Source organism: Arachis hypogaea, chromosome 10 (genome assembly GCF_003086295.3).
Source record: "Arachis hypogaea cultivar Tifrunner chromosome 10, arahy.Tifrunner.gnm2.J5K5, whole genome shotgun sequence".
Lineage (NCBI taxonomy): Eukaryota > Viridiplantae > Streptophyta > Magnoliopsida > Fabales > Fabaceae > Arachis > Arachis hypogaea.
The window spans coordinates 25706606-25730244 of record NC_092045.1 but is presented as its reverse complement, the minus strand read 5'-3'; the positions used below and the strand labels follow the sequence as shown (position 1 = coordinate 25730244).

General features: G+C 39.2%; 1 protein-coding gene and 1 non-coding gene across 2 annotated transcripts; one reads left to right on the top strand and one right to left on the bottom strand.

Annotated features, from left to right (window-relative positions):
• Nucleotides 1-15949: 15949 nt before the first annotated feature.
• On the top strand, nt 15950-17068 carry LOC140175612 (uncharacterized). The gene is made up of 2 exons (XM_072204138.1): nt 15950-16142; nt 16206-17068. Exons 1-2 carry the CDS (start codon nt 15950-15952, stop codon nt 17066-17068), a joined length of 1056 nt encoding a protein of 351 aa, XP_072060239.1.
• Nucleotides 17069-22664: 5596 nt separating this feature from the next.
• On the bottom strand, nt 22665-22772 carry LOC112719229 (small nucleolar RNA R71). The gene has a single exon (XR_003161539.1). It is a non-coding gene; the product is annotated as a small nucleolar RNA R71 (small nucleolar RNA).
• Between the last annotated feature and the right edge of the window lie 867 nt (nt 22773-23639).

Below are 23639 nucleotides of genomic sequence, written 5' to 3'. Positions count from 1 at the left end.
ATAGTCCATACTTTGCATGAAAATAGACGACGTAAACTGGCGTTGAACGCCAGTTCCATGTTGTAGTTTGGCGTTCAACGCCAGAAACAGGTTGCAAGTTGGTGTTCAACGCCAGAAACAGGTTACAACCTGGCGTTCAACTCCAGAAACAGCCCAGGCACGTGAGAAGCTTAAGTCTCAGCCCCAGCACACACCATGTGGGCCCTAGAAGTGGATTTCTGCACTATCCGTCCTAGTTTACTCATTTTCTGTAAACCTAGGTTACTAGTTTAGTATTTAAACAACTTTTAGAGATTTATTTTGTAACTCATGACATTTTTAGATCTGAATTTTATACTCTTTGATGGCATGATTATCTAAACACCATTGTTGGGGGTGAGGAGCTCTGCAGCGTCTCGATGAATTAATGCAATTATTCTGTTTTCCATTCAAACATGCTTGTTCCTATCTAAGATGTTAATTCGCGCTTCACCATGAAGAAGGTGATGATCCGTGACACTCATCACCTTCCTCAATCCACGAACATGTGCCTGACAATCACCTCCATTCTACATTAGATTGAATGAGTATCTCTTAGATTTCTTAATCAAAATCTTCGTGGTATAAGCTAGAATTGATGGCGGTATTCATGAGAATCCGGAAAGTCTAAACCTTGTCTGTGGTATTCCGAGTAGGATTCAAGGATTGAATGGCTGTGACGAGCTTCAAACTTGCGATTGTTGGCCGTGATGACAAACGCAAAAGAATCAATGGATTCTATTCCGACATGATCGAGAACCAACAGATGATTAGCCGTGCTGTGACAGAGCATTTGGACCATTTTCACTGAGAGGATGGGAAGTAGCCATTGACAACGTGACGCCCTACATACAGCTTGCCATAGAAGGAACTTTGCACTTTTGAAAGTGAGGAAGCATTATGTTACACGAATTCAGAAGACAAAGCATCTCCAAAACTCCAACATATTCTCCATTATTGCATAATAAGTATTTATTTCATGCTCTTTTATCTTTTACAATCGAGGCTAAAGAACCCTATTGGTATCCTGACAAAGAATAATAAGATAACCATAGCTTGCTTTAAGCCAACAATCTCCGTGGGATTCGACCCTTACTCACGTTAGGTATTACTTAGACGACCCAGTGCACTTGCTGGTTAGTTGTGCGGATTGCAAAAGTGTGATTGCAATTTCGTCCACCAGTCGCATCGAGTTTGATGGGACAGAGGGTTAGGAACCTTACCAAATTGATGACCCAACTCCTTTGAAAATGGTGGTTGATATTGGTGATCCGATTACACTTAGGTTAGCTGTTATGGATAATGATATCATTAACCATAGGGTAGATGACGACACACTACCACTAGAGGATGATGATCTTTAAGAAGAAGAGGGGGTCGATGAAGACAAAGAAAAAGAAAATGAGTTTGATGATCAGGAAATTACTTGGAAGAGGAGGATGATGAACCAAAAGAAGAAGATGGTGAATCTGAATATGGTTAACCTAAATATAATTTAACTAGCTTGTTGTATGTTTAAACTTTATTTTAGTAAGAATATATAATTACAATGCACGTTAGCTTTAGTTCTATCTTATGTATTTCTTTATCAAAACTTTGATTAGATTGTAATATAATTACATTGTTTCAGGTAAGGATGATAATAGGTTGATGTCTCACGACCGCCTTGTTTTAATTACGACAACAAAGATTATCAGGTTCCATAGTCATTAGGGCTTTGTTTTGATTAGTTTAGAATCATTTTACTCCTTTTGTTTTTTTATTATGTATATTCGATATTTTACATCATATATATATATATATATCATTATTTTCAAATAAATTAGTTTAGCAGCATTTTCTTCCTTCACTGTTTTTATTCCTATAAATTATTAACTATCAGGGTCAATTATAGATTGAAGAAAACAATAAAAAAATTTTACGTTTTCGTCAGATTTACTGTTGAAATTTACCTACGATAAAGATCATCCAGGTTAATAAAAAAATAAAAAATAAAGTTTTTCTTCAGATTTACCGTAAGATTTTTTTGCTGATAATGTGGAAAAGTTATCATTGAATAATTTTTGCTAGCAACTCACATCAGATTTTCGCTAGTAAACAGTTTCTAGCAAGATTTTTACCATCGGATGCAATCTGACGGTAATCAATTTTCCAATAAATTATTTTTGTTATTCTGCCAGTAAATCTGATGACACTCAACATTTTTCTTTTAATGATAATATATGAAAATTTGATATACAAAATAACTTACCATAAAAAAAACCTTTTCCATGATTGCATCCATAGTTTTGTTATAATAATATGTCTTAGCACTCAATCTTTTTACAAGTTGGTGTATTTTATTTTGAGAAATACTAAGCATTCTAGTATTTTTTAAACCAAGTTTTTAATTAAGCTCGTTCCCTTCTTCTTTATATACACACGGATACTTCTTCCTCTTCTTCCTCCTCCTTATTTATCATCGTCGTCGTTATCTTCTTCTTCTTCTTTGCACGCTTCTTTCTTCAATATCGTTGTTGTCATTGTTATTATCACCACTGGTGCACGAATCTCTACACTTCGTACAACTATACCAGTAAGTGCACTGGGTCGTTGATAAACCCATATTTCACGAGTTATTTTGTGCTTAGTTTGAGTGATTTATTCAATCCTTCACCCACTTATTCATATTAATTGCATGGTCTTACTTTCCCTTCCTTATTATGTGATGTATGTGAAAAACATGTTTTCTAAGCTTTAAAATTAATTATTTTAATTACCTTTATTTCCATTGGATGCCGTGATTAGTGTGTTGAGTAGTTTCAGATTTTCTAAGGCAGAATGACTTAAAGGATGGAAAAGAAAACATACAAAAATGGAAGGAAAGTGCAAAACGAATCTTTGAAGAAACTGGCACCCACGCGATCGCATGGACGACGCGATCGCGTGCCAGAAGCGAAGAAGCAGCGAGCGGCCGCATGATTGATGCGACCGTGCGCCTTAAGCAGAACGCATACGATGCGAACGCGTGACTGACACGACCGCATGGCAAGGAAAAGTTCCGAATGACGCGACCGCGTGACCCACGGGGACGCGTGACAGAGGCCACAAATCAGAATTTACAGAATACGCCCCCAGCGATTTCTGAAGCCCTTTTTGGCCCAGATCCAAGTACAGACAGCATAGACTAGAGGTTATAAAGTGTGAGAATGCATCCATTCAGAGGGGGCTCGCATTTTTGTTACTTCCCATGATTTAGATTTAGTTTTGAGAGAGGTTCTCTCCTCTCTCTCTTAGGAAGAGTGACTCTCGATCCAGGTATTTATGTTCCTTTGTTTTTAAGCTTCCCTTTCACTTTATTTATTTATTCCAGCATTTGAGTTAATTATTTACTTTTATGATTTAATTTATGAATTATTCCATGTCACAGATTAATTTTTGAATTAATGATAATTGAGGTATTTTCAGTTTATGATTGCTTGCTTTTATTTACATTACCATTGCTTCCGATCTGAAGATATTTTATTCCAGCAATTTACTTTTTCCCCCTTTTGGTCTTGGTTAAGAAATCAGTAACTCAACATTTATCAAACTCAGCGTAAGTGATAATCGTTATCTTGCTAATTGAACTGAACTTCAATAATCCCAACTTTTTCTTAGGAAATAAATAGGATTCGAAGGTCAAACTAATTAGTCCCTTGACTTACCTTTGCTTCAAAGGTTAACTAAGTGGAATTAAGATACAACTTTCATTATTGTTGAGAGGGATAACTAAGTTGGACTTCTAATTTCTCTCACCTTGCCAAAAGTTACTTTACAGTATTTATTTATTTTAATTGCCATTTATTTTACTTGCCATTTATATTACTTATTCCTCATTCTTGAAACCCCGAATTTACAATCTCCATAGCCAATAATAAGAACATACCTCCTTGCAGTTCCTTGAGAAGACGACCCGAGGTTTGAATACTCGGTTAACAATTTTTAAAGGGGTCTTTTACTTGTGACACCCAAAAAATTTGTATGAAAGAACTTTTGAAGGTTTAGAAACTCTACTTGCAACGAGGATTTATCCGCAAATTTCTAGACCACGCATAAGTTCTCTCATCAAAATGGCGCCGTTGCCGGGGAACTGCTAACGTGTGCCTTATTATTGATTATTGTAAATATTTTTCTTTTGTTTGTTTATTTATTTTTAATTTTCCTTTTTAATTTTATTTGCTACCATGAACTCTCACCCCTCTCGCTTTGAGTTTGGTTCTAACTTTGTTGAAGGAAATAGAAGTTACAGCAGGAATATGCATCAAGGTCAGACCAATCAAGGATGGATGGAGCCAAGAGGATCTAATCAATCCTTTAGGCAACAACAACCTCCAAGATATCCTGGACAAAGACCATTCTACAATGCATACCCAGCTGAAAGATACGGTGGACAACCTTGTAACTACCAACAAGCCCCACCCCGTGCATATAGGCCACCCTTTCAACATAACCTCGAACCACCACACTCACAAGCTTCTTTTCACCATTCGCCACCATATGATCCTTCCTTACCCCACTACCAATCCAATCCCTCCCAATCACCACCACTTTATTATGTATCATGTCCAAGTCCGGCAACCCGAGAAGCAGAGGTTCGCCTAAAGGAAACAGTAGATAATCTTCAAACCACCATTCGACAACTGGAGCAAGCAGTAATTCAATGGGTTTCTAGGCACTCAAATATACAAGGATCAGCCACAACTCCATGTGAACAGTCTAATGAAGAGCGGAGCATGAAAGAGATACCAGAAACTCTAGTGGACAAGACAGGAAATGAATTTGTACTAGAACAAGTAGAAGAAGCTGTCATTCTTCAAGAAGAAGAGTTGGTTGAAGATCTAGAAGATGCTGAACCTCCATGGGAATCCAGAGCTGAGGATAACTCCGTTAGGGACGTTACAGTTGATGCTAAGGAGGATAGTACACAACCCCCAAGGCAAGTCGCTTATGAAGAATCAAACGGAATAATCCAAGAAGCAAATTCCCTTGATGATGATAGTCACAAGTCTAGCTCTCTTAGTAATAAACTTGCATCCGCAAGTGAATTCTCTAAGATCGAAGAATCTTCCCCAAGTGAATGCGAAGATGATGCGGAGATAGATTTCTCTCAACCTCCAATCTATGACTCAAGTGATGAGGAAGACATAGGAGACTTTGACCAGGACACAGATACATTTGAAGACTCTTGCAATGAAGTGGAGGAATTCACAGAAGAGTACAAGGGATAGAACTTACAGAACCACCGGAAACACCCATCCCAAGCCCATTACCATCTAATACAAGCTTCAAGAGGGTACAATCCTTAACCTATAACTTTACTTATTCACTTGAATATGATTTGCTTGAAACAGATGGCCAGCTTAGAGCTCTTTGCGGCTTTAAGAGTAAGAGGGAAATGGCTCGTACTCAGAGTTGGTGCACAAGGTTCAATAAGGTTCCACGCTTCACCTCGAAGTATACGGATTGGTATCATGCTCAATTGCATGGATCACGGAGAACATTTGGTCACCATGGTGAGATTCTACTTTTTAAACCGCCCGGATGGAAACATATAGATCAAGACGGAGGCGGATTTAAAAGCACCCGGGAGCCTAACAATCTGTTTGAAGCCGCTCAGAAGCTTTACATGCCTAGTTTGGGACCCCGGAGGCTATTGGCATTCCAAGCACTGGTGGAGATTTTTGGACTAGTTTAAACATAAGCCGCCATAACAGGAAGCTCCTCCACTGTCCAACTTAAGGACTTTAACTAAAAGTGCTAGGTGGGAGACAACCCACCATGGTATGGTCACTTCTTTTTCAGTTTATTTCATATTATTTGTTTTTATTTTTATTTTCTTTTTATTTTTATTGAACCTGGCATCATGCATAGCATTCATATTAATCACTGCATTTTGCATTTTTCATGCATAAAAAAAAAACAAAACAAAACAAAAGGGGTGCACGACGCGACCGCATGCCCCATGCGATCGCGTCATATTGCGAAAACACAACCCGCGCGACCGCGTCACCCACGCGGCCGCGTGACCTAGACATCGGCGTAAAGATCCAACGTCCAGAAAGTTGGGCTGGAATCGTGCGGCCCTTGTGCGTTTTGTACAAATTGGCCCACGCGATCGCATGCCCAATGCGATCGCGCCACTTGCACAAAACCAATCCCACGCGACCGCGTGAGCGACGCGATCGCGTCGCATAGATTGCACATCACACCAGAAGGAGACAGAGAGTTGCGCTGAAACGGCGCTGGAATCGTGGATTTAGCACAAATTCCAGCGACGCGATCGCACCATCCCCTCTCCTACCCTCTTATGCGATCGTGCAATCCACGCGATCGCATCACCCCCATTTTCACCCCTACCATGCGACCGCATGCCCCACGCGGCGGCGTGAATTTCAAAATATAACCCCCAGGGCACGCGAAACCCTATCCTCACGCCCCACCCCTTCACTCTCAACCCCCTCTCTCTCTCTCTCTCCAACCCTCAACCACCACCACCCAACCACCATTACCGCTGCACCAACCACCGCCAGAAACCACCCACCGCCGCCATCCGACCCTAGCCGCCCCCAGCCGCACCCAACCCCCTCTTCTTTCTTCCTATTTCTTCTTCCTCCCCCCTCCTCCACCACTGTTTCCCCCCTCCGCGCCACCACCCACCGCCGCCGTCCGTATCCATATTCTGATTTTCCATTTTTCAGGATGTCTACCTCACAGAAGAAAGGAAAAGGAAAGGCTACTGGCAAGCGCAAAAGAGGAGATTCCTCCCAGTCCATCATTGACTTAATGCATGATTCTTCATGGCGGGAGAAGAACTTTACACGGCAGGAAAAAGCTGACCAGCTACTCCCTGCGAATGATTCCATAAAAATTGCAAACCGGTACTGTGAGCTGAAGTATCCGGCATTTGCAGACTCCAGAAACCTATACCTGGAGAGAACTCTGAAGATTCCAGAAGCACTCCAGCAGTACACCACTGAGCAAATCAAGCAAAGAGGCTGGTTCTTTCTGGAGAGAGCACTGACAGATGTCAATGCATCTTGGATTCGGGAATTCTACTGCAACTACTACCTTACTACCCTAGATGCAGTGAACCTGAGAGGAAAACAGATTCTGGTCACTGAGGAGGCCATAGAGAACATTCTCCAGTCCCACATCAGATTGCGGCTGCAGATCCGGAGATCCCGATCCAGTCCGCCCCTCCTCTACAGCAGCCAGACCCTCAGCCCACCACCACCACAGAGCCTCCAGCTACCATCCCTAGCAGTGATGACACCCCTTCACACCCGGCTTGACTGAGCATCAAGGACGATGCTTCACTTTAAGTGTGGGGAGGTCGCTATCTCTGGAGTTTTATTTTGGTGAACCACTACATCTCTTTTTCTTTTATTTTGGTTATTTTTCTGTATTTTTCTTTTTATTGTTATTTTCTGAGTACTTATACATTGCTACTTTTATGTATTTCTACTCTATTTTCGTATTTTGCATTTTTAGTTCATATTTTAGCTATTTAGTTTCGTTTGCAATTCTGACTTATTAGTGGATTAATTAGTATAGTTTACCCTTTTTAGCTTAAGATAGCATAGTTTAAATTGAAAATATAAAAAGAAAGTAAGCTAGGAAATTGAACATAACAGATTTAAATCCATAAATCTTGTATATATAGCATTACATCATATAGTTAAGTTAACAACATTTCATCAAGGAGAAACATTAAAACTTTAAAGGCTACCCTAAATAATTTTTTTATGAGAATAATGGGAATTTTTAACTAAACCTGCATAACATATATGAATGATATATGATGCTTGAGTTAGAGAACACACAGCCTGTGAGTCTTGAGCTTAATTGTATGGTTACATTCAAACCATAATTTCATTCCTGTGTGTCTCGCTTCTTTTTTATTCTGGTTTTCTTTACTTTGTTTTAATCTATATGTCCAATTATAGAATATAGAATATAGAATATAGGTACATACCAAAAAGAATGATTGAGGCCATTATTTGATTTTAACCCACTGGCCCCAAAAATAGCCTACCTTTTACATCACCTTTGTTAGCCCCCTTGAGCCTTTAAAATCCCTTTTATTCTATTTAGCAACACTACTAGCCTTAAGCAGAAAAACAAAATAAAATCCCAAGTTGAATCCTTGGTTAGCTAAAGATAGAAAATTATGAATAGATTAAAATGTGGGAAACCTATTGGGAATATGGATGATAGAAACAAAAGGTAGAAAAAGTTGAAAAGAAATAAAATAACTCAGAAAACTTTGGAAAGCATGCTCATGAGAAATCGAAGTTAAGTCACCATGTGCATTAAAAAAATGTTATTTTTCAGTATTTAGTAAAGGGGATACAAAAGAATTCCCCAATGCAAAATAAAAGCAATGCACATGGGATAAAAATAAAAATTGAAGCATGAGCATGTAACAACAAGTGGAAGAATATGGGAAAATAGGTAAACAAGTTTTGTTTTACTAAATATGTATGTTAGGTGAGATCTTAGTCTAATTAAGGATTCACTTATTAGCTCACTTAACCTTATACATATATCCTTACCTTTACCTTAGCTCAATTACAACCTTAATTAAAGACCTCATGATTTTTGGTATGACTATATTCTATAATTGTTGATTGGTTAGATGAAGAACAAAGTTATAGAAAGTAAGAATAAAAAGAAAAGTAGAGTGAATAAACCCAATAAACACTGAGTGACTAGAGAGCAAACACAAAATCCAGTGAGGGTTCAATAACTCATCAACATATATTTATGCTTAAATTACTAATTGTTTTGCAAGTTTGTACAATATTTTTCTTCCCTATCTCAATTGCTAAAATGCTTTATTATTTGAGGGTTGGCTATATATATATATATATGACTCCTTGAGAATGTGAATTAATTTGGCTACATGTAAGCTTTATATATGAGTGGATAAATTGGAATTGCATGACTCATTTAGGTAGATGCATTTAGAATAGGTTGCATTGCATAACATTCCACCACTTTAACCTAACCTTAATCTTCATCTTGGATTTAGCATGAGGACATGCTATTGTTTAAGTGTGGGGAGGTTGATAAACCCATATTTCACGAGTTATTTTGTGCTTAGTTTGAGTGATTTATTCAATCCTTCACCCACTTATTCATATTAATTGCATGGTTTTACTTTCCCTTTCTTATTATGTGATGTATGTGAAAAACATGTTTTCTAAGCTTTAAAATTAATTATTTTAATTACCTTTATTTCCATTTGATGCCGTGATTAGTGTGTTGAGTAGTTTCAGATTTTCTAAGGCAGAATGACTTAAAGGATGGAAAAGGAAACATACAAAAATGGAAGGAAAGTGTGAAACAGAGCTTTGAAGAAACTGGTACCCACACGATCGCATGGACGACGCGATCGCGTGCCAGAAGCGAAGAAGCAACGACGCGGCCGCATGACTAATGCGACCGCGCGCCTTAAGCAGAACGCATACGACGCAGACACGTGACTGACATGATCGCGTGGCAAGGAAAAGTTCCGAATGACGCGACCGCGTGACCCACGCGGACGCGTGACAGAGGCCATGAATCATAATTTACAGAATACACCCCCAGCGATTTCTGAAGCCCTTTTTGGCCCAGATCCAAGTACAGACAACACAGACTAGAGGTTATAAAGTGTGTGAATGCATCCATTCAGAGGGGGCTCGCATTTTTGTTACTTCCCATGATTTAGATTTAGTTTTGAGAGAGGTTATCTCCTCTCTCTCTTAGGATTAGGATTTAGGACTTCTCTTAGCTTGTAAGAGTGACTCTCGATCCAGGTTTTTATGTTCTTTTGTTTTTAAGCTTCCCTTTCACTTTATCTATTTATTCCAGCATTTGACTTAATTATTTACTTTTATAATTTAATTTATGAATTATTCCATGTCACATATTATTGTTTGAATTAATGATAATTGAGGTATTTTCATTTTATGATTGCTTGCTTTTATTTACGTTACCATTGCTACCATTCTGAAGATATTTTATTCCAGCAATTTACTTTTTCCCCCTTTTGGTCTTGGTTAAGAAATCAATAACTCAACAGTTATCAAACTCAGCGTAAGTGATAATCGTTATCTTGCTAATTGAACTGAACTTCAATAATCCCAACTTTTTCTTAGGAAATAAATAGGATTCGAAGGTCAAACTAATTAGTCCCTTGACTTACATTTGCTTCAAAGGTTAACTAAATGGAATTAAGATACAACTTTCATTATTGTTGAGAGGGATAACTATGTTGGACTTCTAATTTCTCTCACCTTGCCAAAAGTTACTTTACAGTATTTATTTATTTTAATTGCCATTTATTTTACTTGCCATTTATATTACTTATTCCTCATTCTTGAAACCCCGAATTCACAATCTCCATAGCCAATAATAAGAACATACCTCCTTGCAGTTCCTTGAGAAGACGACCCGAGGTTTGAATACTCGGTTAACAATTTTTAAAGGGGTTTGTTACTTGTGACACCCAAAAAATTTGTATGAAAGAACTTTTGAAGGTTTAGAAACTATACTTGCAACGAGGATTTATCCGGAAATTTCTAGACCACGCAAAAGTTCTCTCATCAGTCGTCCAAGTAATACCTAAGTGAGTTAGGGTCGATCCCACGAGGATTGTGGTTTGAAGCAAGCTATGATTATCTTGTAGGTCTTAGTCAAGTGGATAGAAGAGTTGTTGGATTTATGAGATCTGAACTGGGTTGATATATTTACAATGATAATCTTAAAACTTAGATGGTTAGGGCTTGGACTTGCTTTGTCCTCCTGGATTAACTCTGGTCTTACTGTCTTCTTCAATTGTGAGTGATTTCTTTTATGGCAGGCTGTATCTGATCAACGCCGTATGTTTACGGTCATTAATCTTCTTTGCTTCAGATCAAACACCATAGGCCGTGGTTATCCAATCTGAATGGGTGTGTAGCTTCTGCAGTTCATTCTCTTTGGTGATTCTACTCAAAACACCACAGACAAGGTCGAATCTTCCAGATCAGAGGATGTTGCGCCTTTGTTCTAGCCTCTACCACAGAGACCCTAATCTCCCCATACCTCGGCTGAAATGATGTCTCGAGAAGTCCCCAATGAAGTTGTGGACTAGTCGTCTAAGAGATGTATAATCAAGCTGACAGTTCGATGCTTTCCAGTCACGTATTCACATAAACCCAAGAAGACGTGGATGATTGTCAGGCATGCAGTCTTGGTATGAAGAATGGAGCTGATTGTCACGGATCATCGCATTCATCATGTTGAAGAACAAGTATACATCTTAGAATTGAATCAAACACGGATTGAAGAGAAACAATAATTCTTTTATTAATTCATAAAACTCAACAGGGCTCCTCTCCTCAACCTAGGAGGTTTAGAAACTCATACTGATAGAAAATACAATGTGATAAAGGAAAATATGGTGTAAATTAGCTGAAGATCCTTAACAAAGAGTGATCTTCTGCTTTAAATACTAAACTAATGACTAGTAACGGTAAAATAGTCTATTAGTGCTAAAATCCACTTTTAGGGCCCACTTGGTGAGTGTTTGGGCTAAGCTTCGATGATATCAATGTGTTATGAGGCCTCTAGGGCGTTGAACGCTGGCTAGGGGGTCCTCTTTGGGTGTTTGGATGATGGTCTCTTCTCATTGGGTGCTGGATGCATGAAAGGGGGCAGGAGGCTGGCGTTGGATGTCAGTTTTGGGCCTTCTAATCTGAAGCAAAGTATGGACTATTATACATTGCTGAAAAGCTTTAGGAGTCAGCTTTCCATAGCCATTGAGAATGCTCTATTTGGACTCTGTAGCTCCAAAAAAGCTTTTTTGAGTGCAAGCAGGACAGATCTAAACAACATCTGCAGTGCTTTCTGTATCTCTGAGTCAGACTTTTGCCCCAGCTCCTCAATTTTAGCCAAAAAATACCTGAAATTGCATAAAAATACACAAAATTATAATAGAATCCAAAAAATGTGAATTTAACACTAAAACCTATGAAAACTTAATAAAAACTGAACAAAACATGCTAAAAACTATAAGAAAATGATGTCAAAATGTGTATAAAATATTCGCTCATCACAACACTGGTGCACGAATCCCCACACCTTCGTACAGCTATACCAGCAAGAGCACTGGATCATCCAAGTAATACCTGAGCGAGTCAGGGTCGATCCCATGAGGATTGTAGTTTGAAGCAAGTTATGGTTATCATGCAGGTCTTAGTCAAGTTGATGGAAGACTAGGAGATGTTGGTATGTTATTTTTAATTGTATAAAAAGGAATAAAGAAATAGGGTAATTAGAACTCAGAAGTCATGTAAACTATGAAAATAGCATGGTTAAGGATTGGAGTTGCTTTGTCTTTCTGAATTAACTCTGGTAGTACTATTTTCTTTGCTTGTGAGTGATTTCTTCAATGGCAGGCTATATGTGATTGACGTTGGTTTGAGCAGCCGCCAATACTCCGTCAAATCTGAACCCCAGGGTTAGTGCAGATCCATTCTGATTGAGGGTGAAGTGATAAAACCCAATTTTAAGGTTTATCTTGTATGGAATTTAGGGGGTGTTATCAATATTCTCTCACACTTATTCATATAAAATGCATGGTTTTGTGTCTCCTTCTTAATTTTGTTTCATGGTTGAAAACATGCTTCTTTGACCTTAAATATGCTATATTTTAATCCTCTTCTATTACCATTTGATGCCGTGATGTGTTTGTTAAGTGATTTCAGAGTTTATAGGGCAAGAATGACATAGAAGAGAGGAGGGAAGCATGCACAAGTGGAAGGAGCATGAAGAGTGGAGCTTTGGAGATTTGGCATTGACGCGTACGCGTGGCTGACGCGCACGCGTGGGTGTGTGATGCTGGGATTGGTGCGCAAAAGTTGGCGTATTCGCGTGGCTGAGCAAAAACCCCATCGACGCGTACGCGTGGCTTGAAAAGCTCATCGACACGCACGTGTGGCAGATGCGTACGCGTGATGCGTAGCACGTGACATCATTAAGGAAATCATGGCTGGTTATTTCTTGGGAGCTCCAGGCCCAATCTGAGTGGAATTCTGCATGCAAAAGACCCAAGGAACCAAGGAGAGAGGGGGGATTCACACTATACACAATTTTTAGCTAGTTTTTTGGAGTTTATGTTTCTAGAGAGAGAAACTCTCACTTCTCTCTCGGTTTTGGCTTTCTCAATTTCAAATTCATTTGGATCCTTTGGTTAGATCTATTTTGAATTCAATTTTACATTGCTTTAATTCGTAGATCTAATTCTCCTACTCTCATTTAGTGTTCTTGTTACTCTATTTATTTTAGATCTTGGATTTGGATCTTGTTACATTGATTTCTATTAATGCATTGAGGAATTTCATGATTCATTATTGTTAATTGCTTGATTGTTGTTAGTTGTTTGTAGTAGATAACCTTGATCTGAATTTGCTTCTCAATTTCACAATGTCTTTCAATTTTGTAATGATAGGACTCCTAATTCTCACCCCTAGCCAAGGATTTTACATTGATTGATTGTCATTCACCTTTATTAGTTCAATTTCTTGGTTCTCTTATTCCAATTGTTAATTGCTCATTGTTTTAATTTATATTCATTTACTTTTCTTGTATTCAACTTAAAATACCAAGAGAACTCCTAACCAATGATGTGCATCTTAGGGTAAATCCTAGGGAGAACGACCTGGGATTCTACTCCCAGTTATTGATTTTGAATTGTGGTGACACATTTTCTAAATTTGATGTGCGGGTAACTTGTTGGTTTAGACTATACTCACAACGGAATTTCATTGGTAAATTCTATACCGACAAAATATAACGCATCAAATTTTGGCACCGCTGCCGGGGAGTTACATATGTGTGCCATGTTATTGGTTAGTGTAAATATGTTGATATGTGAATACTTGCATTTTCCTTGATTGTTTGCTAGTTCAATTGTTACTTAGGATTAATTTTTTTAGTGCATTTTGTTGTCATGAGCTCTATTCTTCTTTCATTGAATGATGTGTTCATTACCGGATCCAAGCTTTGCCACATTTGATCCTGAGATTGAAAGGACTTTACTCTATATTAGGCAAGCTCGACGTCGGTTAGCATTTGGAGATGGTGAAAGGGTTGCTACCAATTCACCAACCTTATCCAAGGTTGAATCCGAAGCGTCATTTGAGGAAGGAACCATCTACTCTTCCATTGATACTACTAATATGTCCTCCACTGAATTAGGTACCGACACCATAGCCGCTCCAAGGAGAGTCACTCTTAAGGAAGCCGGTGCTCCGGATTTTGTTCTTCAACCGCTTCAAGTGCGTCATCCAGATTTGAATGCTAATTTTGAGCTCAAAACCGCCTTGATTAATCTTCTACCCAAGTTCCATGGTCTTCCCGCTCAAGATCCTATTAGACACCTTAGAGACTTTCAAGGTGTATGTTCAATAACTAGGCGGGAGGGTTCCGATGAGGTTGCCATTTGGTTATTTGCCTTTTCATTCTCTCTTGAGGGAAGAGCTAAGGAGTGGTTCTACACTTTGGCTGATGAGATTGTTGGCGATTGGGATTTGCTTAGGAGGGAGTTCTTAGACAAATTCTTCCCCCAGAAGTGACGGATAGGTTGAGGAAAGAAATTTCATGCATAGTCCAAGGTGAATTGGAGACTCTCTATGAGTATTGGGAATGTTTTTGGAAGCTTCTTGACTCATGCCCTTACCACATGATTGACACTCTAGTGTTGATTAGCTACTTTTGCCAAGGAATGAAACCTCAAGATAAGATCCTTTTGGATGCTTTAAGTAATGGTTCCTTGATAAAGTATAGAACGGAAGAGGAAGCATGACAACTTATTCACCGATTTGGCCGAGTCCACCCAACATGCTAGACAAAAAAACAATTATCCAAGAGCCATAAATGAAGTTTCTTCTAGTGGTGAGACCACCACCCTTACCAAGACCTTGGGAGAAATGACCAATATTCTCAAGCAACTCCAACTCAGTCAACAACAACCTCTACCTCATCAACAACAATAATGTCAATAGTTGGTCCCTCAAAGAATATGCGGAATTTGCTCTTGTTACTCCCATTACACTGATGAATGCCCAAGTCTCCAAGAGGACAATACCTTAATGGCTACTAATGCCTATTACAACTGTCCAAATCAAGGGTATCATCCACAAGGAAGCAACTATAATCAAGGGGGTAACTACAATCAAGGTTGGCAAGACAATCCCAACCAAGGATAGAGGGACAACTACAACCAAGGAGGTAGAGACAATGGTGGGAACCAAAGGTGGAATAATAACCACCAACAAAACCGGTACCAAGAAAACCCTCCATACCAATAACAAAACCAAGGAAAAACCTACCAAACTTAGGAACCACCTCACCAAACGCAAGCACCTCAACTCAACCAACCACAAGTCTCCCAAATCACTTATCCTTATTTTTCCTCCAACTAAGATGAAACACTCCGTTCTATTCTTCAAAGACAAAAAGAGCTTCAAACCACACTTTCCTCTAGTCTCACCAGACTTACCTCTACCATCTAAGCACTTCTATGCCGTATGGAACAACCCTCTACCTCCACTACTCAACCTTCAAGTTCTAGTGCACTACCCTCTCAACCTTTACCCAACCCCAAGGGTGGCATCAATTCCATCACATTAAGGTCCAGCATTAAATTGCAAGAAAGAAATCTCGAGGAGCCAAGCCCAAAGGAAGTCACTCAAGATGAGGATGTGGTTGAGGTAGAAGAATCGAAGAGGAGGATGAGGTACAAGAGGTAGTTGAAGAAGAAGTTGCTCAACTAAGGGATGGAGTTTCTAAGGATGGAAATGTCTTGGAAGAAGCTACTCCAATTCCATTTCCTCCATTGGCAAGAAAGACTAAGAAGCAAGTAGAACTAGATCCCAAGATGGTGGAGATATTCAAAAAGGTTGAGGTAACTATTCTCCTTTTTTATGCTATTCGCCAAGTCCCTAAATATGCTAAGCTTCTAAAGGATTTGTGCATAAACAAGGAAAGGATTCATGATTTAGAAACTATTCCATTGGGACGCTCAATTTCCGCTTTTATGGGTGCTATACCAGAGAAATGTGGTGATCCCGGTCCTTGTCTAGTCACTTGCACTATATATGGTGTATAACTTGTTGATTGCATGTGTGATCTAGGTGCTTGTGTTAGTATTATGCCTCTATCTGTTTATGATATATTGAAGCTTCCAACGTTGAAACGGTCGGCGGCCCGTTTTGTTTTGGTGGATAAGAGCATAATATCTGTGGTTGGTATTGCGGAAGATGTTCTAGAGAGTATAAAGGGGTTGGTCTTCCCGATTGATTTCCATATTCTTGAGATGCCCCCTAGTGACACTGGAAGGACATCATCTATGTTGCTTGGGAGGCCGTTTTTGAAGACCTCCCGGTTTAAATTGGATGCTTTTTCGGGTACCTATTCTTTTGAGATTGATGGAAAAGCTGTGAGCTTTAGTCTTGATGAAGCCATGAGGCATCCACCGGAGGACCATTCTATTTTCCGGTGTGATTTGATTGATAATGTTGTGGCTGAAGTCCACCATAATGGTTTTGATGAGAAGAGCATGATTCAAGGTCCAAGTGTGGGGAACTCCCATGAATGTAAAGAGGACACCTTGCCACCTCCAATGTTGCCGGATGATCAAGTGCCGAGTCATGAACAAAGTGTAGATTTGAAACCACTTCCACCCCACCTAAAATATGCCTATCTTGAAGAAAATCAAAAGCTCCCGATGATTATTGCAAAGGAGCTTACCACCCAACAAGAGGAGAAATTGCTTCATATCTTGAGGAGGAACAAAAAGGCTATTGGGTGGAGCTTGGTAAACATAGTGGGCATAAGCCCTCAAGTTTGTGAACACCGCATTTTTCTTGAAGAAGGAGCCAAGCCTATTCGACAACCTCAAAGGCGTTTGAATCCCACTATTCTAGAGGTTGTGAAGAAGGAGGTCACCCGCTTGCTTGAAGTCGACATTATCTATCCGATTTCGGATAGTGAATAGGTGAGCCCCGTGCAAGTGGTTCCAAAGAAGTCCGGTGTTACCACAATCAAGAATGAGAGTGGGGAGTTTGTAGCCACAAGGGTGCAAAACTCATGGAGGGTTTGTATCGAGTATAGGCAGTTGAATTGGCCACTAGGAAGGACCACTATCCACTCCCATTCATCGATCAAATGCTTGATCATTTGTCCAGTAAATCTCATTACTGTTTCTTAGATGGCTATTCCGGTTACTTTCAAATCCACATTGCTCTGGAAGATCAAGAGAAAACTACCTTCACATGCCCCTTTGGAACTTATGCCTACAAGAGAATGCCTTCTCTGGCTTGTACAATGCACCGGCTATGTTCCAAAGGTGTATGTGATAAGAGAATATCGTCAGTTTAGAATCAATCAAAATATAAGCATCAATTCGTTAGTAGCATAGTCCAAACCAACAATGAATTCTCTTAATCAAATGTTAATTCAAAAGATAGTCACAATCAAAACACAATAACCGGGAGTTTGAAGTCCCGGGTCGTTCTCCCTAGGAATTACAATTAAGTGCTCAATTATTGGCTATGAGGGATTGGGGGTTGCGATTGCAAGTGACAATAAATTTAAAAGGCAAGAAGGTAACATAACATGAAAGAAATTAAATAAAGGCAAGTAAAGACAATGAAAATAGAATTTAAATACTAAAAGAGCTCTTGGTGAGGATTTGGTAAGTAGAGCTTGCTATCCTAATAGTGGACCACAAATATGGTAATTGTGTGTGAATTAATCCCAATTAGTCAATCCTACATCAAGGATAAGTCAAAAGGGCATAATTAACCTCAATCCACAAGTCCTAACCAACTCACTAATTAACTTAGTGAAAGGCTAGCGTTAGTGGAAACCAAGTTAATTAACAACCCTCACACAATGTGGAATGGACATCCACCACTCAAGTTCACCCAAACCACTCAATTTCTCAACCAAGAGTGAGAAAAACTATGTAAAAACCCAACCAAGCATTTTATCAAACACTTGGTGGGTATGAAAAGAAAACATGGTAAATAACAAGAAATAATAAATGCTACAACTACCAAGCAAGAAAAATAAAGATAGCAACTCAATAAGGAAATAAAAAAATATAAACATCAAAATTGCATTAAAGGAAATTAAAAGTGACAAGTGTGTTCATACAACTAAAATGAGCATAAAAGAGAAATTAACAAAGGAAACAAAGGGAGTACAGGCAATAGAACAAGAAAATGTAAATGAAACTACAATTAAACAAGAACTAAAGAGAGAAATTAAAGAGAGAATAAAGATAAGAACCCTAATTCTAGAGAGAAGGGGGAGCTTCTCTCTCTAGAAAATGACCTACAACATGATAAAACCTAAACCTAAGTGCTCCCCCTTCATTCATCTTCAATTTGGCTTGAAATAGCTTCAAAAATGAGTTAGATTGGGTTTTGGGGGCCCAGAAATCGCCTCCAGCGATTTGCAATTAATGAGCTCACCTGCCAGGACCTGTACGGACGCACAGATGTGTGCGTCCGCACACTTGCTATTTTCTGACTTGTGCGTACGCACAAATTTTGTGTGTCCGCACACTTTAACTTAAGTTCATGATCAGCGGATAATTTGTATGATTTTTGGCATTGTTTTTAGTATGTTTTTGGTATGATATAGTTAGTTTTTAGTATATTTTTATTAGTTTTTAGTTAAAATTCACTTTTCTGGACTTTACTATGAGTTTGTGTGTTTTTCTGTGATTTCAGGTATTTTCTGGCTGAAATTGAGGGACCTGAGCAAAAATCTGATTCAGAGACTAAAAAGGACTGCAGATGCTGTTGGATTCTGACCTCCCTGCACTCGAAGTGGATTTTCTGGAGCTACAGAAGCCCAATTGGCGCGCTCTCAACGGCGTTGGAAAGTAGACATCCTGGGCTTTCCAGCAATATATGATAGTTCATACTTTGCCCAAGATTTGATGGCCCAAACCGGCGTTCAAAGTCACCCTCAGGAATCCCAGCGTTAAACGCCGGAACTGGCACCAAAATGGGAGTTAAACGCCCAAACTGGCACTAAAGCTGGCGTTTAACTCCAAGAAGAGTCTCTACACGAAAAAGCTTCATTGCTCAGCCCAAGCACACACCAAGTGGGCCCGGAAGTGGATTTTTATGTCATTTACTCATCTCTGTACACCCTAGGCTACTAGTTTTCTATAAGTAGGACCTTTCACTATTGTATTTTAATCTTTTGATCTTTGGAATCTTTTGATCACTTTAGATCTCTAGATCATCTTTGGACGTCTAGTTCTTAGATCATTGGGAGGCTGGCCATTCGGCCATGCCTAGACCTTATACTTATGTATTTTCAACGGTGGAGTTTCTACACACCATAGATTAAGGTGTGGAGCTCTGCTGTACCTCGAGTATTAATGCAATTACTATTGTTCTTCCATTCAATTCCGCTTGTTCTTGTTCTAAGATATCACTTGTTCTTCAACTTGATGAATGTGATGATCCGTGACACTCATCATCATTCTCACCTATGAACGTGTGACTGACAACCACCTCCGTTCTACCTTCGATTGGGTGAATATCTCTTGGATTCCTGATTGCACGATGCATGGTTGATCGCCTGACAACCGAGTGCTCGTCTGACAAACGAGCCAACCATTCCGTGAGATCAGAGTCTTCGTGGTATAGGCTAGAACTGATGGCGGCATTCAAGAGAATCCGGAAGGTCTAACCTTGTCTGTGGTATTCTGAGTAGGATTCAATGACTGAATGACTGTGACGTGCTTCAAACTCCTAGCAGGCGGGGCGTTAGTGACAGACGCAAAAGAATCGATGGATTCTATTCCGGCCTGACCGAGAACCGACAGCTGAATTCCACGTGCTGTGACAGAGCATATGCAATCATTTTCACTGAGAGGATGGGAGGTAGCCATTGACAATGGTGAAACCCTACACAAGCTTGCCATGGAAAGGAGTAAGAAGGATTGGATGAAGACTGTAGGAAAGCAGAGAGACGGAAGGGAAGGCATCTTCATGCGCTTATCTGAAGTTCCTACCAATGAATTACATAAGTATCTCTATCCTTACCTTTGTGTTATTTTCGTTCATCACCATTATACATTTGAGTTTGCCTGACTAAGATTTACAAGATGACCATAGCTTGCTTCATACTAACAATCTCCGTGGGATCGACCCTTACTCGCGTAAGGTTTATTACTTGGACGACCCAGTGCACTTGCTGGTTAGTTGTGCGAAGTTGTGTAATGCCATGGTACTGAGCTACCAAGTTTTTGGGGTTCATGACCGGGGATTATGAGAGTTGTGAAAAGTATTGTTCACAATTTCGCGCACCAAGTTTTTGGCGCCGTTGCCGGGGATTGTTCAAGTTTTGAGCAAGCTTTTGGTAACATCAGTGCCAAGATCCGGCAACAAGCACCAAGTTTTTGGCGCCGTTGCCGGGGATTGTTAAGTTTGGACAACTGAAGGTTCATCTTGTTGCTTAGATTAGGTATTTATTTTTTTTTTCGAAATTCTTGAAGATGAATTCTAGAGTTTCAAGATGATTTGTTGAAGTCTGGCTAGCTGAGAAGCCATGTCTAATCTCATTGGACCGAGGTTTCAACTTATCATCACAAGAGCTTGTTGATCTTTATCAATCTTGCTTTTGGAGCAGTAATCTGCTAAGGCTTGGCTGGCCATTGGCCATGTCTAGTGTTTTGGACCGAAGCTTTCTTGAGAGCTTGGCTGGCTGTGAAGCCATGTCTAATTCCTGGACCGGAGTCTTAGACTAGCATTGCACTGATTCCTGGAATTCTCATTAAGAATTTTGATACCTTTTTCCACTTAATTTTCGAAAAACACAAAAAAAAAATCAAAAAAATCATAAAATCCAAAAATTTCTTGTTTAGTCTAGTGTCTCATCTTAAGTTTGGTGTCAATTGCATGCATTCATTCATGTGTCTTAGTGATCTTCAAGTAATTCTTGATGATTTCTTACTCTGATCTTTGAATTCTCTTGACTTGAGTGTTTTGTGTGTCTCATATGCATTTTCATTAGTGTCAGTAGTATACAAACTGCTAAGTTCGGTGTCTTGCATGCATTGTTATTTAATTCTTGTTGCATTTTGATTTTTCCTTATTATTAAAAATCCAAAAATATTTTAATTTGTGTCTTCTCAAGTCAATTATACAGAGAATTGAAGATTCAGAACATACAGCAGAGGAATTGCACAGAAAAAGCTGGGCGTTCAAAACGCCCAGTGAAGAAGGACAGACTGGCGTTTAAACGCCAGCCAGGGTACCTGGTTGGGCGTTTAACGCCCAAAAAGGTATAGTTTTGGGCGTTAAACGCCAGAATGTGCACCATTCTGGGCGTTTAACGCCAGGATGGCACAAGGGGGAAGATTCTGTTTTTCAATGCAATTTCTTTTCAGTTTTCAAAGTTTTTCAAAATCAAATCTTTTTCAAATCATATCTTTTCAATCATATGTTTTCAAAATTGATTTCTTTCTATCTTTAAAAGATACTTGCTACCAATTAATGATTTGATTCAACATTTCAAGTATGTTGCCTTTTCTGTTGAGAAAGGTTTAATGTTTGAATCATATCTTTTCTTGTTAGCCAAGTTTTTAATTTTCAAAATCAAATCTTTTTAAAATGTTTTTCAAATCATATCTTCTCAATCACATCTTTTTAAACCAATCATATTTTCTCAATCACATCTTTTTCAAAATAATTTTCAATCAAATCTTTTTTATTTCTAATTTCAAAATCTTTTTCAAAAATCACTTCACTTCTTTCCCACTTTCATTTTCGAAAATTAAGTAATGTTTTTCAAAAATGTTTTCAAAATTTTTACTTAATTTTCGAAAATCAATTACCTTCTTCTCACATCCTTCTATTTATGGACTAACACTATTCCTTAATGCAAAATTCGAACTCCATCTCCTTTGATAAGTTCGAATTTTCTACTTCTGTCTTCTACTCTTCTTTTCCTCTGACACTTCAAGAAATCTCTATACTGTGACATAGAGGATTCCACATTTTCTTGTTCTCTTCTCTTTCTTATGAGCAGGAGCAAAGACAAAGGCATTCTTGTTGAGGCTGATCCTGAACCGGAAAGAACCTTGAAGAGAAAGCTCAGAGAAGCCAAAGCACAACTCTCTTTAGAGGACCTGACTGAATTCTCCAAAGGAGAAGAACACATGGCAGCCGAAAACAACAATGCCAACAATGCAAGGAAGGTGCTGGGTGACTTTACTGCACCTACTCCCGATTTCTATGGGAGAAGCATCTCTATCCCTGCCATTGGAGCAAACAACTTTGAGCTTAAGCCTCAATTAGTTTCTCTAATGCAACAGAATTGCAAGTTCCATGGACTTCCACTGGAAGATCCTCATCAGTTCTTAGCTGAGTTCTTGCAAATCTGTGACACTGTCAAGACTAATGGGGTTGACCCTGAGGTCTACAGACTTATGCTATTCCCTTTTTGCTGTAAGAGACAGAGCTAGAACATGGTTGGATTCTCAACCTAAAGAAAGCCTGGACTCTTGGGAAAAGCTAGTCAATGCCTTCTTGGCAAAGTTCTTTCCACCTCAAAAATTGAGTAAGCTTAGAGTGGAAGTCCAAACCTTCAGACAGAAGGAAGGAGAATCCCTCTATGAAGCTTGGGAAAGATACAAACAATTAATCAGAAAGTGTCCTTCTGATATGCTTTCTGAATGAAGCATCATAGGTATTTTCTATGATGGTCTCTCTGAACTATCCAAGATGTCTTTGGATAGCTCTGCAGGAGGATCTCTTCATCTGAAGAAGACGCCTACTGAAGCTCAAGAACTGATTGAAATGGTTGCAAATAACCAATTCATGTATACTTCTGAAAGAAATCCTGTGAACAATGGGACTAGTCAGAAGAAAGGGGTTCTTGAGATTGACACTCTGAATGCCATATTGGCTCAGAACAAAATATTGACTCAACAAGTCAATATGATTTCTCAAAGTCTGTCTGGAATGCAAAATGCACCAAGCAGTACTAAGGAGGCTTCATCTGAGGAAGAAGCTTATGATCCTGAGAACCCTTCAATAGAAGAGGTGAATTACATGGGAGAACCCTATGGAAACACCTACAATCCTTCATGGAGGAATCATCCAAATCTTTCATGGAAGGATCAACAAAGACCTCAACAAGGTTTCAATAACAATAATGGTGGAAGAAACAGGTTTAGCAATAGCAAGCCTTTTCCATCATCTTCTCAGCAACAGATAGAGAGTTCTAAGCAGAATACCTCTGACTTAGCAACCATGGTCTCTGATCTAATCAAAACCACTCAAAGTTTCATGACTGAAACAAGGTCCTCCATCAGAAATTTGGAGGGACAAGTGGGTCAGCTAAGCAAGAAAATTACTGAACTCCCTCTTAGTACTCTCCCAAGCAATACAGAAGAAAATCCAAAAGGAGAGTGCAAGGCCATCAACATGGCCGAATTTTGGGAGGAAGGAGAGGCAGTGAGCGCCACTGAGGAAGACCTCAATGGACGTCCACTGACCTCCAATGAGTTCCCCAATGAGGAACCATGGGAATCT

Excerpts from the sequence above, each read along its gene's own strand:
- LOC140175612 (XM_072204138.1), top strand. The coding sequence starts at position 15,950 with ATGGTGGAGATATTCAAAAAGGTTGAGGTAACTATTCTCCTTTTTTAT. Across the intron at positions 16,143-16,205 it reads AGAGAAATGTGGTGATCCCG|GTGCTTGTGTTAGTATTATG; the intron begins GTCCTTGTCTAG and ends TGTGTGATCTAG.